At 40.6% G+C, this 20,327-nt stretch overlaps 1 protein-coding gene across 1 annotated transcript in view; it reads right to left on the minus strand.

The window, feature by feature from the left end:
* The window catches only part of plxna4 (plexin A4), a 259,476-nt gene that overhangs the window by 50,336 nt on the left and 188,813 nt on the right, over window positions 1-20,327 (minus strand). Inside the window, exons 10-15 of the mRNA XM_080885989.1 lie at window positions 13,117-13,317; window positions 12,173-12,269; window positions 10,003-10,190; window positions 6,699-6,850; window positions 1,571-1,688; window positions 463-599 (exon numbers count right to left, since the gene is read on the minus strand). Of these exons, the coding sequence (XP_080742115.1) occupies window positions 463-599; window positions 1,571-1,688; window positions 6,699-6,850; window positions 10,003-10,190; window positions 12,173-12,269; window positions 13,117-13,317 (893 nt within the window). The remainder of the gene's footprint in view (window positions 1-462; window positions 600-1,570; window positions 1,689-6,698; window positions 6,851-10,002; window positions 10,191-12,172; window positions 12,270-13,116; window positions 13,318-20,327) is intronic.

Below are 20,327 nucleotides of genomic sequence, written 5' to 3' on the forward strand. Positions count from 1 at the left end.
ATCACTGAGTAGAAATTTGAATCTCAAAATTGGAAAACCTCTAAGTCAGCGCTATTTCTGCTCTCAAGGTATTTAATATATTTCTGCAGCTGTGTAGATGGTTAAACGTAGACCTTCAGCCTGCTACTGTGACAGGGTTGAGCACAAAGGCAATTTGAAGTACTTAGCATTAATTTTCATTTGTCTTTATGCAGTTGTTTTAATTGAATTTAACATTTGTGCGGGGTCCAGCTGCAAAACTTTCTTTTTCAGCAATGGGTGTACTCAAACCCTTGATTAATCATAATGTAGCAAAGTTCCTCCTTGGGCATTGTGATATTTCATTTTATGTGTAAAAGTAAGATATTGTTGTGATGTCAGAAAGGTTTTGTACCTGTAGTGTGAAAGAGTAGCTTTACCTGACCGTTTAATTGACTGTTAAAGTGTGACTGACGGGGTCAGCGCTGGCTTGTTCCAACTAACCTCTGATAAGTACACGGCTGGTCCTTGAACATGACTGACACATTGCTCCCAGCATCAAAGTGGCTGCCAGTAATGTTGACGACAGTTCCCCCAGAGACTGGCCCACGGCTTGGCGTAAGACTGATAATCCTTGGAATCTGGTAAAAACAATAAAAAAATAAATGTTATTGTAACAGCCTGTTGGTAAGAAAGTCACTTATAGCTGATTCATAAGCAGTCTGACAAACAAAGAAATACATTCCCCTGAAAATGGCCAGAAAGTCTCGCTCAAATTAGAAAGAAAGTAGGGATAGTTCAAGACTTTTCCACAGTGCTGTACTTTAACCTGCACCCACTGATTCCACTTAACGTGTTCTCTGATGAAAAACTTTTGTAAATTAAAGTAACAGTAGCAGCAGATGCAGTTCAGGGGAAGTGGGGCATAAAGTAAATCCTCCTCCAGTCCATTTCGTGTTCTTATAATCTCATCCTTAGCCTGCTGTGTAGTGGGACATCTAGACCTAACATCCTATAATCCTGTGCAGGGAGCCCATTGAGAAATAAACCCAGCCAGCACCCATTAATGGATAGCAGTAAAAATGATAACACAGCATAAAATACGTACATAACATTAACAACTGCTAATTTATTTCAGAAAGCGAAAGTGTGAGAATAATTATACGCAGAGTGAATGTTAAAAAAGGCGTAATGTGTGTTTTCATGTGTTAATGTTCAATTTTTATTTGTTATTCACTTCGGGGTTTTTTTTATCAACGTTCGTGTTTTTTCTTCATTTTCTTCTCATTAGTAACTGTCAGTCATGTCTCACGACTGATACATGCATGACAGAAAAGCTGAGAAGCAGACTCTCAGTGAGAACCACACCATGTTGGAACACAGCCAAAAAAGCAACATGTACATACATGTTCTCACCTACTTAACACAGTAGGTGAGAAGACTGATCAGCTACAAGCAAGGTGCTAACATGCCGAGGGTGACACATGCAGTATAGTTGCCCTTCTGCTAATAGAAGCACACGTTTCAATTTTTAACCATCAAATTGCTAGTTTTTTAAAGTCTGCAAAACTCCACATACAATTACACAAAAACAACAGAAGTTAACACTCACCACAAAGTAGTAGTACTTGGAGGATTTTGCCATAAATTCAGATGTGCACTGCCCGACACAGACCTGCACGTTCCCAGTATACTGGCTCATCTCAGCTCTACCCATCTCGCACACAATCCTGGAAACAAACATTGGCACAATTGTAGAATATGTAACAAAGCATGTGTAATTGCACAGTTACTTGTACTATACCAGTTGGCGTCGCTGGGAAATGCAAAGCAGGTTATTTAATAGATTTATAGCTAGACCTGTCTTAAAGCTTGATAAAATAATGCATTATTTGCCAACAGCTTCACCTCCCCCGCGCTGCCAACTTGTAGGAGAGAAAGCAAAAAGTCTCCATCCTTTTACATATGACCTCAAATGCAGCTACCTCTTCTGCTGGGTCAGCATTTGCTTAGAAAGTGCTGGCACACAACTTTCTTTCTCAGCAGAAGAAGCACGGGGTCTGTTGATAAGCCAACTTTAAACTAGTTTTAATAATTTACAGACCGCACCTGAAAGGAGCCAAAGCGCTGGATTAAACTCGTATGTCAACTAAATGTAACCTCCTGAATAAAAAAAAAAAAAAAAAAAAAAGATTATTGGAGTTGTGTGTGCTACTGAGGGAGGAACTGTGCTCTGTCACCCACAGCATTGCTTCTACTGTATAAGTGCACTGCTCTGACTTTAAATTAGTTTACATTCATATACATTCTGCTAGTCAGAAGATTATGCCAACTTTGAGATCATATCTCTTATGCAACCACCAAGACCACGCTACATTGAATTGTTAAGGATATGTCAAGTTGCTAACACACTGAACTAAGTGCTGTTTGTGTGCTTAGGGAAGTGTTTTGCCCTTCAGGACATGAAGTGTTCAGCTGTGGTCAAAGTTCTTTCAGTTTAAATCCCATAACAGCAAAGGTCTGTGACTGTGCTCACACAGAATCTATATAATATGCTTCAATATTTAGTACGTAGTATCAACAGACTCCTGCTGTAGGTTGGGCTTGAAAATGCAGAGCAGGATTTTTCCATTTGAATTAACATTCGTTACATTCAAGCCTTTGCCAAGGGAGTTCACACAGTGCTGACTGAGAACATCTGTGCCACATCAGTCCCTCTGTATTCTGCAACATGACAGAGTTTTAAATACAATGTCTCTAGCGACATTCCTGTAGTAGTGGTAAAGACAGTGCAATTAAATCCCACTCAGGAAAATGAATTAATGCCTCTCCACTAAGTTCTAACTTTGTTCTGCAAGTTCTTAATTCAATCTGCTGGAAAAAAACGTATCATCCTGATATCTTTTATGCCAGTATGTCCAGCACGCATTTTGTCACTGATAAGAGTCAAATGTACAAAGGCTGGTTTTAGACTATTCCATAATGTCGAGGTTTACGCACTCACCTAATAAATAAAGGGTTTCCCATTCGAGCCTGGGAATAGACACAAATCCCTCGGAGGATTGTGCCAGGAAGGGCATCTGGTATAAATATCTGTGCCAAATCAAATATGTGCATCCAGCCACGGTGCCATCCCCTTGTAAATAAGGGAGCAGCTGAAAGAAGCTTGGTTGTAGGCTACAAATGCCTTAGCTAACAACAGTAGCTAAAGCATTGCGTGACATTTTCATAAACTGAGTGTCAGTTTAATTGAAATTGAATTAAATTGAACTTTTCAGACCTATCTTGAGTATTGTGGGGTCCCTCCAGTGGATACAGTTTTCATAGTGTGAAGTAGGGTTGCCAACCGTCCCTTAAAATACGGAATCGTCCCGTATTTCGAAACAAAAGTACACGTCCCGTATTGAGCTAATAAGGGACGCACTTTGTCCCGTAATACAGTGAGAATCAAAAGTAGTCTATAACTTTTAATGGAATTCACGCTTTGTTTGAAAACATAATTCCCAGCCCCTCTCCTGCTTTGTGACCAATGAGCTGACAGCACACTTATGACAATTCGAGTATGACAATTCAGATTACCGCTCATCTCATTGGTCGAGGAAAGGTCGCTTACGGAGAAAATACCGGAAGACAACAGATGACCACAACAAGAAGCATGGCCAACAGGGAAACAAACGCCGACACTGCGGTGCAAGTCTCGGACGACAGTACACCTAAAGCTGGGCAAACACTGTGCGATTTTTTCAGTCGCGTTATTCAGCTCCTGCTCAAACTGCACGATTGACTCGCAGGGGTTAGAAGTTGGTAGGTCACGATGCAGAGTCTCACACTATACCGCCCGATGCTCTGATGCGACCTGAGTGCTCACACTGTGCCTCCATAAAATGAAGGTTATAACAGAAAATCTGTCGCTCGCTCTCTCTCTCTCCGTCTTTCACTCACACAGACACACCACCACCATCAACTTTGCTAAATTGCTAATGAAAAACATTGATCGGGCAGCTGTGATTGAGCAGCAGTGTAGATCCAACTATTTTCACGGTTGTTGTGGTCGTGATAATTTCTGAGGCCACATCGAAAAGGCTCGGATGAGCTTTCCAAAGTTCTACAAGTTGTACCTCCATCGCTTGTGTCCAGATCACACGCTGCACTGCCGTGTTGCGGCGTCTTTTTCGCCGACATTTGTGTTTGCGCGTGAGCAGTGTGACAAACTGCGGTGACACCCTCCCGACCAAGCGATTGATGATCGGGAGCTGGTCGTGAGGTGTTAATCGCGTCTCGTTACCCCACGTATACTACACGATACACGACGCACGATGAAGGCCAAAATCGGGCCGATCGCCAAAACGGTCGCACGACTCAAAAATCGGCTCAAAATGGGCCAAAAATCGCACAGTGTAAGCCCAGCATTACACTCACACAGACACACACACCACCACCATCAACTTTGCTAAATTGCTAATGAAAAACATTGATCGGGCAGCTGTGACTGAGCAGCAATGTAAATCCAACTATTTTCACGGTTGTGTGCCTCCATCGCTTGTGTCCAGATCACACGCTGCACAGCCGTGCTGCTCCATCTTTTACACCAACGTTTACGTGTTTGCGCGCGAGCAGTGTGAGCGGCTGTGGTGAGACCCTCACGAGCGATTGATGATCGGGAGTTGGTCGTGAGGTGTTAATCACTTCTCGTTACCCCACGTATACTACACGATGCACGATGAAGGCCAAAATCGGTCCGATCACTCAAAAATCGGCTCAAAATGGGCCTAAAACCGCACAGTGTAAGCCCAGCATCAGAGCAGCAATGTTTGTTCAGAGAAAGGGAAAAATGGGAAAAGGAAAACACCTGGCTGGAAAAAGTTAATATGGGCATGTGCAGTGAATATCAGTGCTATGTGGCCAGAAGTGTGATAATATAATTTATTTTGTGTAATAAACAACTGTAAGGATAGATGATTACAACAAATAGATGACTAATACATAAAAGTAATACATAGATGAATAATGATGATGAGTTAAGATGCGTAATCATGGGAACAAGCGGGTTTACAAACAGGAGCAGCTGATTAGCATTAAGCCAATTGTACTAAATGCACTAAATGTGCACTGTTACAAGAATGTTTTTCTTTCTATTGTTTTCTATTATTTTAAGTTAAGCAGGACAGAGTTCTTTTAAAGAAAGATTTACTTATATTCTCAAAAGTTAAGCATGACAGGCTTCTGTTTAAGAAAGAGACCTGTTTTACTGTGTTAATGTTGTCATTTTGAGCTAAAAATAAATGGCTAAATGATCATTTGTTTCACATGTGTTCATATCACAAAGAATACACATCTACTTAAATCAAATTCAAGTCAAATGGTTAAAAAAATAATTTCACACACAAAAAAAGAGCTAGAAAATTCACCACACTGGGAAGGGTGAAGACAACTGGGTCGCCCGGCCCTGGCCACGAGGTGTCCCTTATTTATTTTTCAGGGAGTTGGCAACCCTAGTGTGAAGAGCTGTAACCTATCTCTGTGTTACTTCAACCTCTATTGATTGGTGTGCCAGAACTGAGACAAACGCTCCGAGCTCCCTGACCTGCACTCAATCTACAGCAGGCGGTGCCGGACCAAGGCCAGGAAGATCGTGAAGGACCTCAGCCATCCCAACAACAGACTGTTCTCTCTGCTGAGGTCAGGAAAGCGATTCCGCTCCCTGAAGACCAACACAGAGAGACTGAGGAGGAGCTTCTTCCCGCAGGCGATACGGTCTCTCAATCACACCACCACACAGTACTGACCCACACATACAGTTCTTACACACACACTGGACTTTCTGGACTTTGGTTTTGCACAACACTGGTCACTATATTCTTCATTTCCGGTTAATACTTGTACAGCTGCTGTTATTGTGTATATATTTATTTATATTTAGATTTCTTCATACATTCTTATATAGTTCTATATTGTGTATTGTGTATTTTGTTGTACAGTTATTTTATTTTCAACTTTAATTTATATATTTATCTTTATCTTATTCTTCCCAGTTAAATTTACCCTTCATTCTAATTTGTGTTGTACAGTTATTTCATTTTTAACCTTAATTTATATTCTATTCCTTCCTAGTTAAATTTACCCTTTTTAATTTTTCATATTTATTTCCTATCTTATTCATAGCCTTTTCCTTTTTTGTTTTCTTTAGGTCACGAGCAGTTGTCCAAGCATTTCACTACATATCGTACTGTGTATGACTGTGTACGTGACAAATAAAATTTGAATTTGAATTTGAATTTGAATTTGAAACGATCACACTCAATGGAATAGTCTATGGAAATTAGGGGGAACCTTTTGTATTAGAACCTCAAGAACATTGGATACATTTTTGATCTATTTCATTCATTCAGAGAAGGATTACAGCCTAAAATAGGGAAGCTAGCAATGGTGAGGACAAACATGGACACCATTAGAGGGGTTTTTCCTCATCGTAAGCAACCGGCATTAGTGTTTGTGTGATTACACTCATTACCACAAGGTCAAAGGTTTGGCATTGCAGCTCTGAATGAATGTTTTTAAGCTGATAATGACCATTTCATGATATGTTATTTAATGCTTAGTCATGTCACCTTTTTTAATTGCTCATTATGTGAAAGCTCTTTGGGGTCCTTTGGGGTCCTTAAGGACTAGAAAAGGGCTATACAAATGCAGGCCATTTACCTTATTTTTTTACCATTTACTGTGATCAACATGTGACTTACTGTTCAGCAGGGATGTAGCCCTCACGTATTGGAGTGCAATCCACTTCAGCCACCTTCACATTACCCTGAATCTCCCTAAAGTCCAGTCCCAGGTTCTCACCATGGATAGTCACAAGTGTGCCACCTTCCCTGGGGCCTCGCAGAGGGGTGATCTGTTGGAAATGATGATTATGAACATTATTTAGTTTCGTTTTTTTTACGCAACACAATTATTTTCCTGACAACGCAAAAATAGAAAGTGGTGGAAAGCTAATTCTCCAAGGTAATGTGCATGATAACAGCAATGAGACAATATATATAATTTAGTTAGTTTTGTTAAGTAGTAAGTTAATCCATAATTCATTGATAGTTTAATGAATTAACATAATAAATCTCTCACATGTTTCCATTAGCTTTCCATTAACTGGACAACCCTGTCCATTCTTTATCCAAATCTGTGTAATTAGGTTTAGAGGTCATTATTTTAAAAGAAAACTGTATTTGAGGCTTATCTCAAATGAACAAATAGGCATGCAAAACAATGTGAAATCTGAATGAACCAGAATATGGCACAAAAATATTCATGTTATAAATTTGTGGTTGTACAAAAAAATAATATCACAAGGGTGTTTCAAATGGTAGTCAACTCTTTAGTTTATGGCTGGTTTTCACAAGGTCCTTGGGGATAAGCGCTCAAGTTCACACATTAGGTAGCAGTCTGTAGCTTGGGGAACGGGACCGATGCAGTGATTGGTAAAGGGTCAAGACTCGGGGTCAACAACTGTCATTTCTCTATCTGGTGTACACTGAAATCTACTGTGAAGTATTTCACAAGATTAACTTATATCATGGCATCGGGTGACACCTTTGCAGTAATCACAATGTCCTTTGATTTATCAGTAACATCTCTCATTGTTGATGATGTGGTTCCAACATCCATCAACACTTTACTCACACAATTACTTTTTGGCCAGTCAGTGTACGTGTGAGTACACATCATCAGGCCCGTCCAGATGGATGGATGTGAGAGATGGACACAGAATAGTCTGTGTCTATCTGTCTCTGCCAAATAAAAGTCCTCTAGGCTTCATGCTGCAGGCAGGAGCCCAGCTTTAATGGTGACTGTCATTTCTCTGTGCAGTGTAAAAGTTGGCAGCGTGAACCCCTGCGGTGTTCACAGGTAGAGTGCTGTGTGAGTGTGTGTGTTTGCCTGTATCTCATAGCTTAAAGCGTGACTTTCCGTATGTCACTACCGCAAGCACGTCAAAAGCATTTAATTTGACTATTTGAGTACTGAACTCACCAGTCAAATAACTCAGGCAAACTCAAGCCAGGTCATGCACAACACAAGTCCTGCGACTGTCATATGGGAGATATCGTTATCGTATGCTTCGGCGTCGCTGATTAATAAAGTTCCCTGCTGATATCTTAATGAAAAAACAGAGCCTTCTGGGAACAGGGCTACAATACATGCAATTAAAAAGATTGCACACAATGCCTCGTGGCTCTCAATTTATTAACAAATATGGAGCGGGAGAAGGACTTTGAGGGAAGCTGGGAAGGAAGAAGCAAAAGAAACCAAGAGAGAGAGAGAGAAGGGAGAGCGAAGAGGAGAGACGCAATGAGGCGTTGATTAGATTTGTGACTTTGACAAGATAATTGACGGTTGGGTAGAGGCAAACACTTAATCACTTCTCCCTCTCTCTCTCTCTCCTTTTCACTTTTCATCTTTCTATGTGAGTCTCACCCTCTCATTGTTGATGGGAGATGTCATTATAATGAAGCGTATTAGAATGCATTAGGGCCTGGGTTGTCTTGGGAAAGTCCTCACTCCTCACCCACTGACAGTTTTTATGGGGGACGTGAGAAGGCTGCAATATGTCCCCGCTGCAGCCTCGGGGATGTAAGGAGAAATACAGGCCCATCTCCAAGAATAAATCCACTGCTCCGGGAGAAGACAAACATTAGAGAAGTGGAATGACAGAGTGCAAATGACTGATCCAGACTCTTTAAATAAGTGTAAGGGTGGGGGGGGGGGGGGGGGACAAAATGTTACCATCATGACATCACTCTTCTTAAGAGTTGATTTTGAACGAATAAAAATAATGACAGTACTCTGGGTCATCTGTGAGGGTCGAGTAATTACAATAAGCCCCTTTATTTTTCTTCTTATGACTCCCCCATGTTTGTTTCCCTCTATCTGTCTTGCTCCTTTATTTAGAAGCAATTCGGGGGAAATTAGACAATTCTGTCGTAACCCATCAGGTTAACATCTCATGAGCGAGCAGCCAGATTCCTTGTGATCAGGCAGTTACTTGAATGCCGCTACATCCAGGATGATAGAGGGTCAGATTCCATTTCCGCACCCCTCTTCCCACTCTCTGTCCGTATCAATCTCCAGGACAACAAAAGGGATTCCCCTCGTTGTCGTTTTTATCTGTTCTATGTTTCATCCACAGTCAGTCATCATCTGCCCTCAACTCTCCTCCCAGGAAAAGGATGCAGAGTGGACCTTTATATCCATCACTGGAAAAGTGGACCCGGGTAAAAGGGGGGACTCTTTTCAGTCATTCAGCCTCATGTGACTCTTTTCTGGCTCAGCCTAGCCATCCATCACTGCCTCTCCCCCTTCCCCCAAATCCACCCTCCTCTTCCTTCATCTGGCAGCTTTCCATCCATCTTTCCTTTATGTCCTATTATCCTTCATCTTGCTGACCCTTATCACTGCTGCTTTCACCCTTTTTATGTGTCTTGCACAGGTCAAGTCTATTTACCCCACATGGCGCTGGGTTAAGCAGGGATTCACCTGAACATCTGTGCAGCTGATTGATAACTAACAAGAGTGAGGATGATTTGTCTCTCTAGATCTGTATATGTGTTTGTACATTGACATTTCGAGTTAACGTTGGCAAAAAATAACTACTGTCCCCCTACGGTTTGAAGAAAAGACATCTAAAATGCTAAATTACACGACTGCTGTAATTGTAGTTCTCGTATGCCATTATCATTGAAACTTATTTTTTTTCCTGTGATGTGTTGCTGCACTACAAAAAGGTGTAAAACATATCCTTCTTCACAAATGGTGTCAGACTGAATAGCTGATAATGACTCACAGCCTCTGCCATTATGTTGAGATGATCGACTGCCACACCGTCAGTGAGGTGATGAGTATGACTATGTTCCCACGAGCGCACTATAATTAAGGTGTGTATGTATGGCCTTTCAGGCAAAAGGTTTTTACAATAATAGCTGGATTGATTGGTCCGTATATGTGCTAACGTGTAAACTGTGTGAACATATGTGGACGCTGATGCATACGTCTCACCTTGGTGATCCGTGGGTGGGTGCACTTGCTGTTGATGCCGTTGTGCTCTAGCCACGTGTTCTCATTGGCGCAGTGTTGCTTGAGGGTGCAGCGGTTCTCTCCTTTGCACCAGACGCACCCAAACAAAGGGTCCGCTTTCAGACACAGACCACAGCTTCCTCGTTGGGCGTCGCATTTGTATAGATGGACTGCGCAGGCGGGAGGAGATAAGACAAAGATAGACGGGAGAAAGAAGGGAGAAAAGTGAACAAGCTTTTTACAAATGATGACTCCAAATGCAGCTAAAAATTATTCTGGGCAAAAATCAAATAAAGTAACAAAAGACTTCAAAACACAAAAGAAACTGTTTTATAGTTTACCCAAATCACTCAACATCTACATAAAGCTGTTTGAACAATGCAAAAAAATAATAAATAAACTGAATATTATGATAGACATTTGTTGACATCTTTGTCTCATTATCGCTCCATCATCATCTCTACACACTCCCTAGGCATCCCACCCTGCCTCTGAGTTTCCTACACTACTGCCGCCTGCCACTCCTCACCCACCGCACATTTAACATATCATCTCCATGGCAACAGAGCAACCATTTTCTTTTTAATTGCCATTAATTTTGTATGTGATCTGCCCATCAAAAAATAACTAAATTTTTTAAAAAGCCCTATAGGCCTCTTCCTCCACAAGCAAACAAAGGAAGGAAGAGAGTAGTGGAGGAGTCTCTAGTTCAAGGTTCTCTAACTTCTGTTGCTTCTTTGATTCTGCAGTTATGCTTAAGGATATGTTTTGTAGAGCACATTTGACTCAGACACTCATGCACACAACCAGAAACACACACAAACACTCTACAAACTTTGCCTTACAGCACAGTGTCATTTTGGCATATAATACACATTTTAACAACATGCTTCTTATGCCTGACTCCACTGCCTTTGGTTAAAATAAGCTGTTTTCCTGTCAGAGTAGTATAACCCCCAGCATGAATCACTTAAAGTGGTGGATTGTCAGTGGCCAAACTGAATCAAGCTCAGCAGCTGAATCCTGAATTCTTAAAAACCCAGTGCTGATATACCATGAAAGGATGAAAGGTTGGACATAAAAAAACTAAGAAAGGTTGAAATAATAATAATAATAATAGAGAAATGTAATGTACTCCCCTGTTCTCTACATATAGAGAAAGAAATAATAAATGTAATTTCTTTACTAGAGCTTAGTAGTTAGTGTTATATCAGACAGGCCCTAAAAGCAAGTTCAGTTACAGTCATAGTAAAACAGCTGAGCTCAGTGCTTCACACCAGCTGATGGCTTCACCTGATACCAATTTAAACATCTAGTTGGTGATTTTTAAGCTGCTTTAACCCACCCACGGTTACTGACCATCTGCAAGCCACTTTGCAACATGCCTTATAGCATCTCTCATGCTGTTTCTAACTTAATGCCACATTTTTTGTCATTGATGTTTTCTCATTTGTTTTGTATATGATGCAAAGGTTTTTTTGCATTTGCTCTTCCAATTTCTGGGACAGAGAACAGAGCCATACCACAAAATAAGAATGACTACAGATAGAAATACTCTCTTTTATGCCTATAGTGGTCCTGGCTGAAGTGAAATTTATGTCAGTGCGCTTTACTGAATGAATAAAATAAAGGAGAGAGGCAGTGGAGACGGAGACTGAAAGATTGCCAAACTCATAGAGAGGTGTCAAAATAATAGAAACAGCAGAATTGGGGGACATTATGTTTGAACGGTAGTGAGAAAACTAAATTTAGAGAGTTTAAAAAAAGACAAAAAGACAACAGTGATGTGCTGGACAGGCAGACGGGGAGACAAAACGAAAGCGTATGAGAGGATGTGGTAAAGTTAACCACTACATGGCAACATCAGGGAATGGATGCTGCACCTCAGCACACCACCCGCCTGTTGCCATGGAGATGGGCTCCAAGGGCAACAATGGGGAAGCAGCAGCTTTGGAGTGTGTCTATGTGTGCATGCACATGTGTGTTTAAGTGAGTTTGTAAGAGACTGTGAACTCAATATGTTCTTCTATGATACTACGAGAAATATGGAAAGAGCTGATATGCGTGTGCGTGTGTCCGTGTGTGGATGTGCATGTATGCACATGTGTGTGCCTGTGCCTACACAGATGCTCATGCATCTGTGCATGCTTACCTTTGTTGTGGGCGGGGTTGTCGATGCTGAAATCTCCGTTCCAGATGACGGTCAGCTCCACGGGAAGACTGCTCATCTCCATCCCATCATAGAAATACTATCACCATAGCAACCAGAGAGGGAAGGAAGAGACATGGGAAAAGCAAATGAGAGATACAAAGTCTTAACTGTTTCTCTCTAAGTTTGAAAAAGCCTGTGGTATCAAAATACTTTTTTGAAAATGCAAAAATCCATCCTCAACAAGTTGCTGTACACATGTGCACACGCGCGCACAGTGAAAATACACACACAAACTCAAACACACATGCTTTAAACTCACAAACGCACACTATACACACCAGCGAGCATTGAGAGATTATTTTTCATTTGGTTCTGTAACACTAGCAGAATGGAGGGTTGGTGCAGGAATCATCATTTTCTGCTAAATTACAGTTTCCCTCCTTCACAGCTCAATCAAAGTACAATATTTGGAATGTGCAGTGATTATGCGCACAAATCCCACAGTCATCTTTACTGACATACACACTTCGAGTGATGAAGATAGACAGGAAGATGGGATGTTATTGTATCAACAGACAATTAGCATCAAGACCAGCATAAAGCCTTTTTCATGCTCATCCTTCGTTCCTGTCAATGCATTATTCAGTCAGTGAATGGAGAATCATTGCAGCTAGAGACAAAGTTAGGCACTTATCTCATCTACCACCTGTCTAGCTGGAAGACCAAAAATCCCTCAGCTGGAATCAGTGTGTGCATGTGGCTGTATGTGAAGGAGAGAGATTGCAAAAACATCTTTTATAGGTAATCTAACTTTTATAGAAAAAGTTTGCAGACATGGGCCATCTGTACAAAGATAGGTGTAGGTGGGTGGTGGTCAAGGATAATATGTCACACAAGCTGCGACACTGAAAACACACAGACACCCACAGACAGACTCTTCTCACCGATGTGTTTTGACACTGCACCGAGGAGCTGTTGAAGCGCAGGGCAGGAACCCGGTGCTCGTTTCCTTGGATGGTGAGCAAACACTCGTAACCCCTCTGTCCAGACTGTGGCTGAGGAAGGTTTTTAGCCCGTAGGGTGATGGGCTTCACCACATTGACAGGCACCAGTATCCTTTCTGCAGGCAGCAACTGGGGACACCCCTGGAGGCAAAGCAGCAGAGAAACAAGAAAGGTGGTCAGTGGGTCTAATGCCAAATTGCAAATAAAACCTCATTACTCAAAGAGATCCAACAGTGTCGCTGTTGAGCTTTTGCTTAAGTAAGCCTTTTGTATATTTTGATTCAAATGCATTCTCCACTTCACTGTTGTTAGAAGTGCAGTTGATTTCTGCAGTGTAAGCACTGTCTTAAAGTGACTTGCACTTCATTTAATCCACAGACCATATGAAAGATGAATGAAAGCTTTTTAAAAACATGGATTCACAAGTAAGAGAAACACGCCTGCTAATTAATAACCAGTAAAATCCTAAAATATCTGTCAGCAAAACTGAAAGAGAAGGATATCTCTTTTGCCAAATTATCCCATTAAACATTCTTCAAAAAGGAACCGAGACCACAAACACAGTGCACAGGTCCATCAACTTCAATTAGCAAACACCAACAAGTTATAGCTGACTGTGTTGAGACACCTGCCAATCAAAATCCCTCAACTCCCATATCTGGATGAAAAGTGCAAATGCATAGGCTAGCTACCCACAGAGACCAAAATAGTTTTTTGGTTTTGGAGTGAAAGTCGTTTTTTTTTTTGTCCTTTTGGTTCTCTTGATATTCCCAGTAAGATGTGTCACTCTTTCCCATCATTGGGGTCAAATGCAGCACTGATCTCCTGCAAGGCTAGCCCAGTCTTGCTTATAGGACTGTTTTTTGCAAAAAAAGTTCATACCTATGCTGTTTTTCATGATGTGAATAAAAAGAAAACAATTTAAATCGGTTTAATTTTTTTATTAGGCAGTAAGGAAAGTTGCTGCTTGCATCAGGGCATTTCCTAAAATCTGACTAACACACAATGAGCTGCAAATTCACAGAGACATTCACACTTATCATTTATCTCACTAGATAGCATACCACCTAACAGTACTTCACAAACATTAGTTTAATTTAATGACACTTCAGTATATTTTCAGTGTTTAGTGCTTTTATTTGTTCGATTTTCTGTTGAGTAGAGGTCAGCTGTGTTTCCTACAGGCCCGTGGCCTGCTCACATTCAACGAGTGAAGGTCAATAGGTACTCTAATGTCATTACCCACAGGAGAGGAGCATTAATGATATAACAAAAAAGGTACTTATTCTGATAGACTATGAGCTCTGAGTTTGAATTTGTGCATTTCCTTTTCAAAATCTAGGGTCTGCTGTGGAAAATTTGTGATTTTTTTCTGTGATACTTGTGCCCATGTTAGGTGAAAAAAAATAACAGAGAAAGGGGAAGACCAAGACAGAGGTAAAAGTCACTTAGCAATTGGAGGTCTAAAATTAACAGCCAATCAATTCAGGTGTGACTAGCGGGTTAAATATAGAGCACCTATGACTCGCCTGAAGGATGAAGAGGAGAAAAAGAGAACAGGTGAGGAGAGGGGAAGGGGTGGACAGAAAAGGAAAGGCAAAGACCACAGAGGATAACTGAAACAAAAAGCATTATCAGGAGAACAGGAAAGTGACTGACAACCAGAAGTTAAAGGTAAAATGGGTGGTAAAGCAGGGTAAAGAGAGAAAATGAAGAACAGCGCTTCCCTAAGTACTATTTTCTCTGAAGGGTAGTTGAAATAGAGAGAAAGAGATGGCAAAATTGGTCAAATGAAGGAGAAGAACAACAAAAGAACACAGCAATGGGGGGGAAAAAACACCGTTAAGTGTATGTGACAGGACGGGCTTTAGCATGTCAAAGAAGGAGAAGAAAAGACGGTAAAAAGAGGGAGAGCAGATAAGGTGAGCCCCCACGCGGATGGAGCTGGGGGGAGTGAAGCATAGCGCACGTTGAACCGGGTGATAACACTTGTTTGAAGTTCATTAAAAGCCACTTGATTGGGTTAGGCTAAGTGAGTGACTGACTGGATAGCTGTGTGGTGAGAGAGGGGAACGCTCTGTGACACTATTCACAAAGTCATTATAGATAAATGACACACAGGGTGAGGGAGTTCAGCAGTGAAGGAGAGGAAGGAAGTTGCGGTGCATGCGTGTTTGCTCTTCCAAATCTCATTTTCCTAAGAACGAAGGGTCATATTTGGTGAATGAAAATGAGTGGGAGAGCAAAGAGAGATGCAATCCATTTTTAATCATGTCTCTTCCAGTTAATACACTTGAACAATGGGGGACAATGAATTTGATCTGGTTTGTGGAAATGAAGGCATGGAAAGCACCCGAGTATGACTTAACACAGGGACTTATGCTGAATTTTCAAGACACAAATGAACACTGATAGCCGCATATGATGACGAGGAGACAGGATTTCACACACGCAAACATCACAGGAAATAGATGCATGCATGCAAGCGCAGTTAAATTGCACCGTGGTGTTTGAGATGAGCAAAATTCCCCTTCTTTTGCACATGCGTGTAGACTAAGGTTAACAGAAATTTTACTGTATGTACAAAAACAAAATCACATTACAGTATAAAATGAATGTCATCAACTAAAAATGTTATGGACTGAACTAGTTTTCCACTTTAGTAGAATGGTTAAATTGCATTTTGATCAAAAATATGCATTGCTGCTGAAAAGACTGAAAAACTTTAATGTCTTTGCCAGACATTAAAACATTGTTGAAATCTGGATAAAACATTAAAGGTGAAAATCTATCCTTTCAGATTGATGAAAAGATTAGAAGAAAATGTCTCTTTACATTAAAAGTTGGTTGAAAAGGACTTGCTTCTGCAAAATCATTACATAATCAGCAGATTCAAACCTGTACTGTGAGCCTTGGTCTAGAGGCTCATGCATACAAGCTCACCGCACTGCACTATATAATAAAAAGTTGACCAACCACTCTTTCACACAGGTATCCAGGCCACTAAAGGTTCTTATCCATATCAGATATTATGATATCATAATTGCCTTAAAGTCAATGAGCCAAAATAACCGAGTATAGGACATATAAGTGTATTTATACACATATAACACTTGAAGAAGCACTTTATTTTCATTTTGTGAAAACAAAATCAAATTAATTTCCTCAAAAGTTGAATATTATGATACAGATGATACACCGTGATGTCATTACACTGTCTGGCAACCAGCTAACAACAGCCTAATATGAAATTTATAGTAGTATAGCAGAATAGGACCCGAGCATAGCAGAAAACTCATAAAAAATTGACTAATTGCTATATTTCATTACATTTTCTCAATGCGATGAAGTATAGTACATCTGTTTGCCAACAGCACAGACTGGAGGTTGTGTGACTCTCAAACAAATGTAGATTTTTTTCCTTTTTTTAAAGTGACATAATGGAAATGGTGGAAAAAGAAGAAAATAGTCTCTGTGGAGGTTGAAATCTTTCGAAGTTGACTTTCCACATTACAATACAGGGAGTGCAGAATTATTAGGCAAATGAGTATTTTGTCCACTTCATCCTCTTCATGCATGTTGTCTTACTCCAAGCTGTATAGGCTCAAAAGCCTACTACCAATTAAGCATATTAGGTGATGTGCATCTCTGTAATGAGAAGGGGTGTGGTCTAATGACATCAACAGCCTATATCAGGTGTGCATAATTATTAGGCAACGTCCTTTCCTTTGGCAAAATGGGTCAAAAGAAGGACTTGACAGGCTCAGAAAAGTCAAAAATAGTGAGATATCTTGCAGAGGGATGCAGCAGTCTCAAAATTGCAAAGCTTCTGAAGCGTGATCATCGAACAATCAAGTGTTTCATTCAAAATAGTCAACAGGGTCACAAGAAGCGTGTGGAAAAACCAAGGCGCAAAATAACTGCCCATGAACTGAGAAAAGTCAAGCGTGCAGCTGCCAAGATGCCACTTGCCACCAGTTTGGCCATATTTCAGAGCTGCAACATCACTGGAGTGCCCAAAAGCACAAGGTGTGCAATACTCAGAGACATGGCCAAGGTAAGAAAGGCTGAAAGACGACCACCACTGAACAAGACACACAAGCTGAAACGTCAAGACTGGGCCAAGAAATATCTCAAGACTGGTTTTTCTAAGGTTTTATGGACTGATGAAATGAGAGTGAGTCTTGATGGGCCAGATGGATGGGCCCGTGGCTGGATTGGTAAAGGGCAGAGAGCTCCAGTCCGACTCAGACGCCAGCAAGGTGGAGGTGGAGTACTGGTTTGGGCTGGTATCATCAAAGATGAGCTTGTGGGGCCTTTTCGGGTTGAGGATGGAGTCAAGCTCAACTCCCAGTCCTATTGCCAGTTCCTGGAAGACACCTTCTTCAAGCAGTGGTACAGGAAGAAGTCTGCATCCTTCAAGAAAAACATGATTTTCATGCAGGACAATGCTCCATCACACGCGTCCAAGTACTCCACATTGCTGCACGCAATGTTGATGGTGAACAGATCAAAACACTGACAGAATCCATGGATGGCAGGCTTTTGAGTGTCCTTGCAAAGAAAGGTGGCTTTTTTTGTCGCTGATTTGTTATTGTTTTGTTTTTGAATGTCAGAAACGTATATTTGTGAATGTGGAGATGTTATATTGGTTTCACTGGTAAAAATAAATAATTGAAATGGGTATATATTTGTTTTTTGTTAAGTTGCCTAATAATTATGCACAGTAATAGTCACCTGCACACACAGATATCCCCCTAAAATAGCTAAAACTAAAAACAAACTAAAAACTACTTCCAAAAACATTCAGCTTTGATATTAATGAGTTTTTTGGGTTCATTGAGAACATGGTTGTTGTTCAATAATAAAATTATTCCTCAAAAATACAACTTGCCTAATAATTCTGCACTCCCTGTATAACCTCACAACCAAGCCCTGTATTCTTTGAGAGATTTGTGAGGTATCATTCATCGTGTATGTTGAAGTCAAAAAAACCTCCCTAACCACCTTTAAATAAACATCATATTTTGTGACAGAAGAGATAAACATGAAAAAGGAGAAATACATAAATCTCGCTTAAATACCGATTATAAATGCACCATGCGGAAGTGAAATTACAACCGAGGCAGTGTGTATAATGGTGGTAGTCTGTGTTTTTTGCTACTTAGCTCTAATTTTTCATATTTGTATGTACACATACACACTCAGACACACTTGTATAACAGTACGATCACTGCCAGCTCTTCCTGAGGCCAAGTGGGCTTTTATTGGTTTGGACAAACACATGCATATCCCCTAGCTGGCTAGAGATGCTCATGCTGCTGGCAGTGATGCTTGCTGTTGCTGTTGAGATTTATGTCAGTGTTAGGTAGGTTTAATGTCTGTGTATTTATTGTTTCCTTGTCTAGCTCAATGACTGAGGTGCACCAAATAGCAGGGGAGGAAATGCAGATTCACAGACAAATACATTCATACATATAAACACATACAAATCATAAATGGCAGACAATGACAGAAAACTTTGCACTCTTTCAAAGCCGTACCTATAAGTGGGGTTCGAATTACAGGTTCCATGAAAGAAGAAAGGAAATCAGTAGTTATTTTACTCAGATTCCCACTGCAATCCAATAAATCAGGGGTTAAATTAATTTGTGGCGCTCGCATAATTTACAAATTACACTAACTAAATGCAAAGGAAGCTTTTCCAGTGGCTCAGAATAATTATTTCCAGTTTTCTAGTTCCCCGTGAAAACTACTGACAGCATGTTAAATGGATTATTTAGAACAACAGGAAAACAATTTCTGGAAAGAGATGTTGCTGTTGTTTTTCCTAAATTTAATTACGTGAACATATTGTGTATTTGTGGGGATCTTAAAATCCAGGACATATTTCACTGAAAATATCTGCATGTGTAGAGACAAGTAGAAGTTTTTGGAGGGCTTTTTTTTTTTTTTTTTTTTAAAGGGGGAATATTAAAGTGGGAGAGATGGGAACTACAAACTACACTTTGATGTGGATTGAACTAGCTGCTTAACTGTATGTGTTTTACTTTATGTGTCTGTCGGTGCGCGTGTGGTGCCGGGAGCTTCACTGACACTCTTCCAGTCATGTAATCAAACACTTGCAGTAAATCACTAAGGAGAGTATCTGTCAATAGCATGACTCATCATAACAACATAATAAGCTAAGACGTTTGAAAAAAGTCGGCGCCTCTCCCCACAAATATGTAATAACTCTTCATTCTTCCCGTCTCCATCGCCGCCTCGATGTTTTCTTTAACCTCACCTCTGATTCTCAGTAATGCTTTTTCCCTCCTTCATTTCTATCTCTCTAAACGCATCCTGTGCTGTTTGATCTATCTCACTGACCCTTCTCATTTCTCTTATCAACTCTCTCGCTGATTGCCCTCCCTCTTTTCTGACTCCTTTTCTTCTTTGGGACCTACTTAGATCTGATAATTAGAGCCTCGTGGGAGGTGTGGATGGGTGGAGATAGGGAAAGTGACAGAGAGTAGGAAGCAGAATGGGAGCTGTGAATGTAAAAGCCCTTGGCATAGTTTGAAGCTAAGGAGGGAGGGAGACTGAGAGAGAGACAGAAAGAGAGAGAGACAGACATAATTATAGAAGTGCAAGGTGTGAAGATGAAGAGGATCTTAAGTTTTTATACATGCGCACACACACTTAGTGGTTACCAAGAGCTCCCCTTAACAAGCCTCTGTTTTATCATATCCAACAGAGCCTCGGGCAAAGACACTCTCCACGTTCTCTGCTCTTCACTCGTTTCTCATCCCTGTTTTTATCCCACCATCCATTCCTTCATTGCCTTAAAGTTTTCCCAAATAACTGGTTCCTTTTTTCCCCTACTATATCTGTTATTTTTTCCTCCTCTCTGCATTTGCATCCATTTGTTTTTAAGAACTGTTAGGATTTATTAAAATGTGTTTTTTCATCATTTTCCAGGTTATGAAAACATTCAACTCAATAAACCAAATGTTCATATTTCAGAATACAGAAGCAGCACTGAAGCACATCCCACAGAGGAATAAAAAACAAGTAATCAGGGCTTCATCCAAACCACTTTGTTTCATCATTAACAACAAAAAACTAAAGTTAGTTAAGTTATAATGTTGATTGTAAAAAACAACAATGAA

This window comes from Rhamphochromis sp. 'chilingali', assembly GCF_963969265.1.
Source record: "Rhamphochromis sp. 'chilingali' genome assembly, chromosome: 7".
Lineage (NCBI taxonomy): Eukaryota > Metazoa > Chordata > Actinopteri > Cichliformes > Cichlidae > Rhamphochromis > Rhamphochromis sp. 'chilingali'.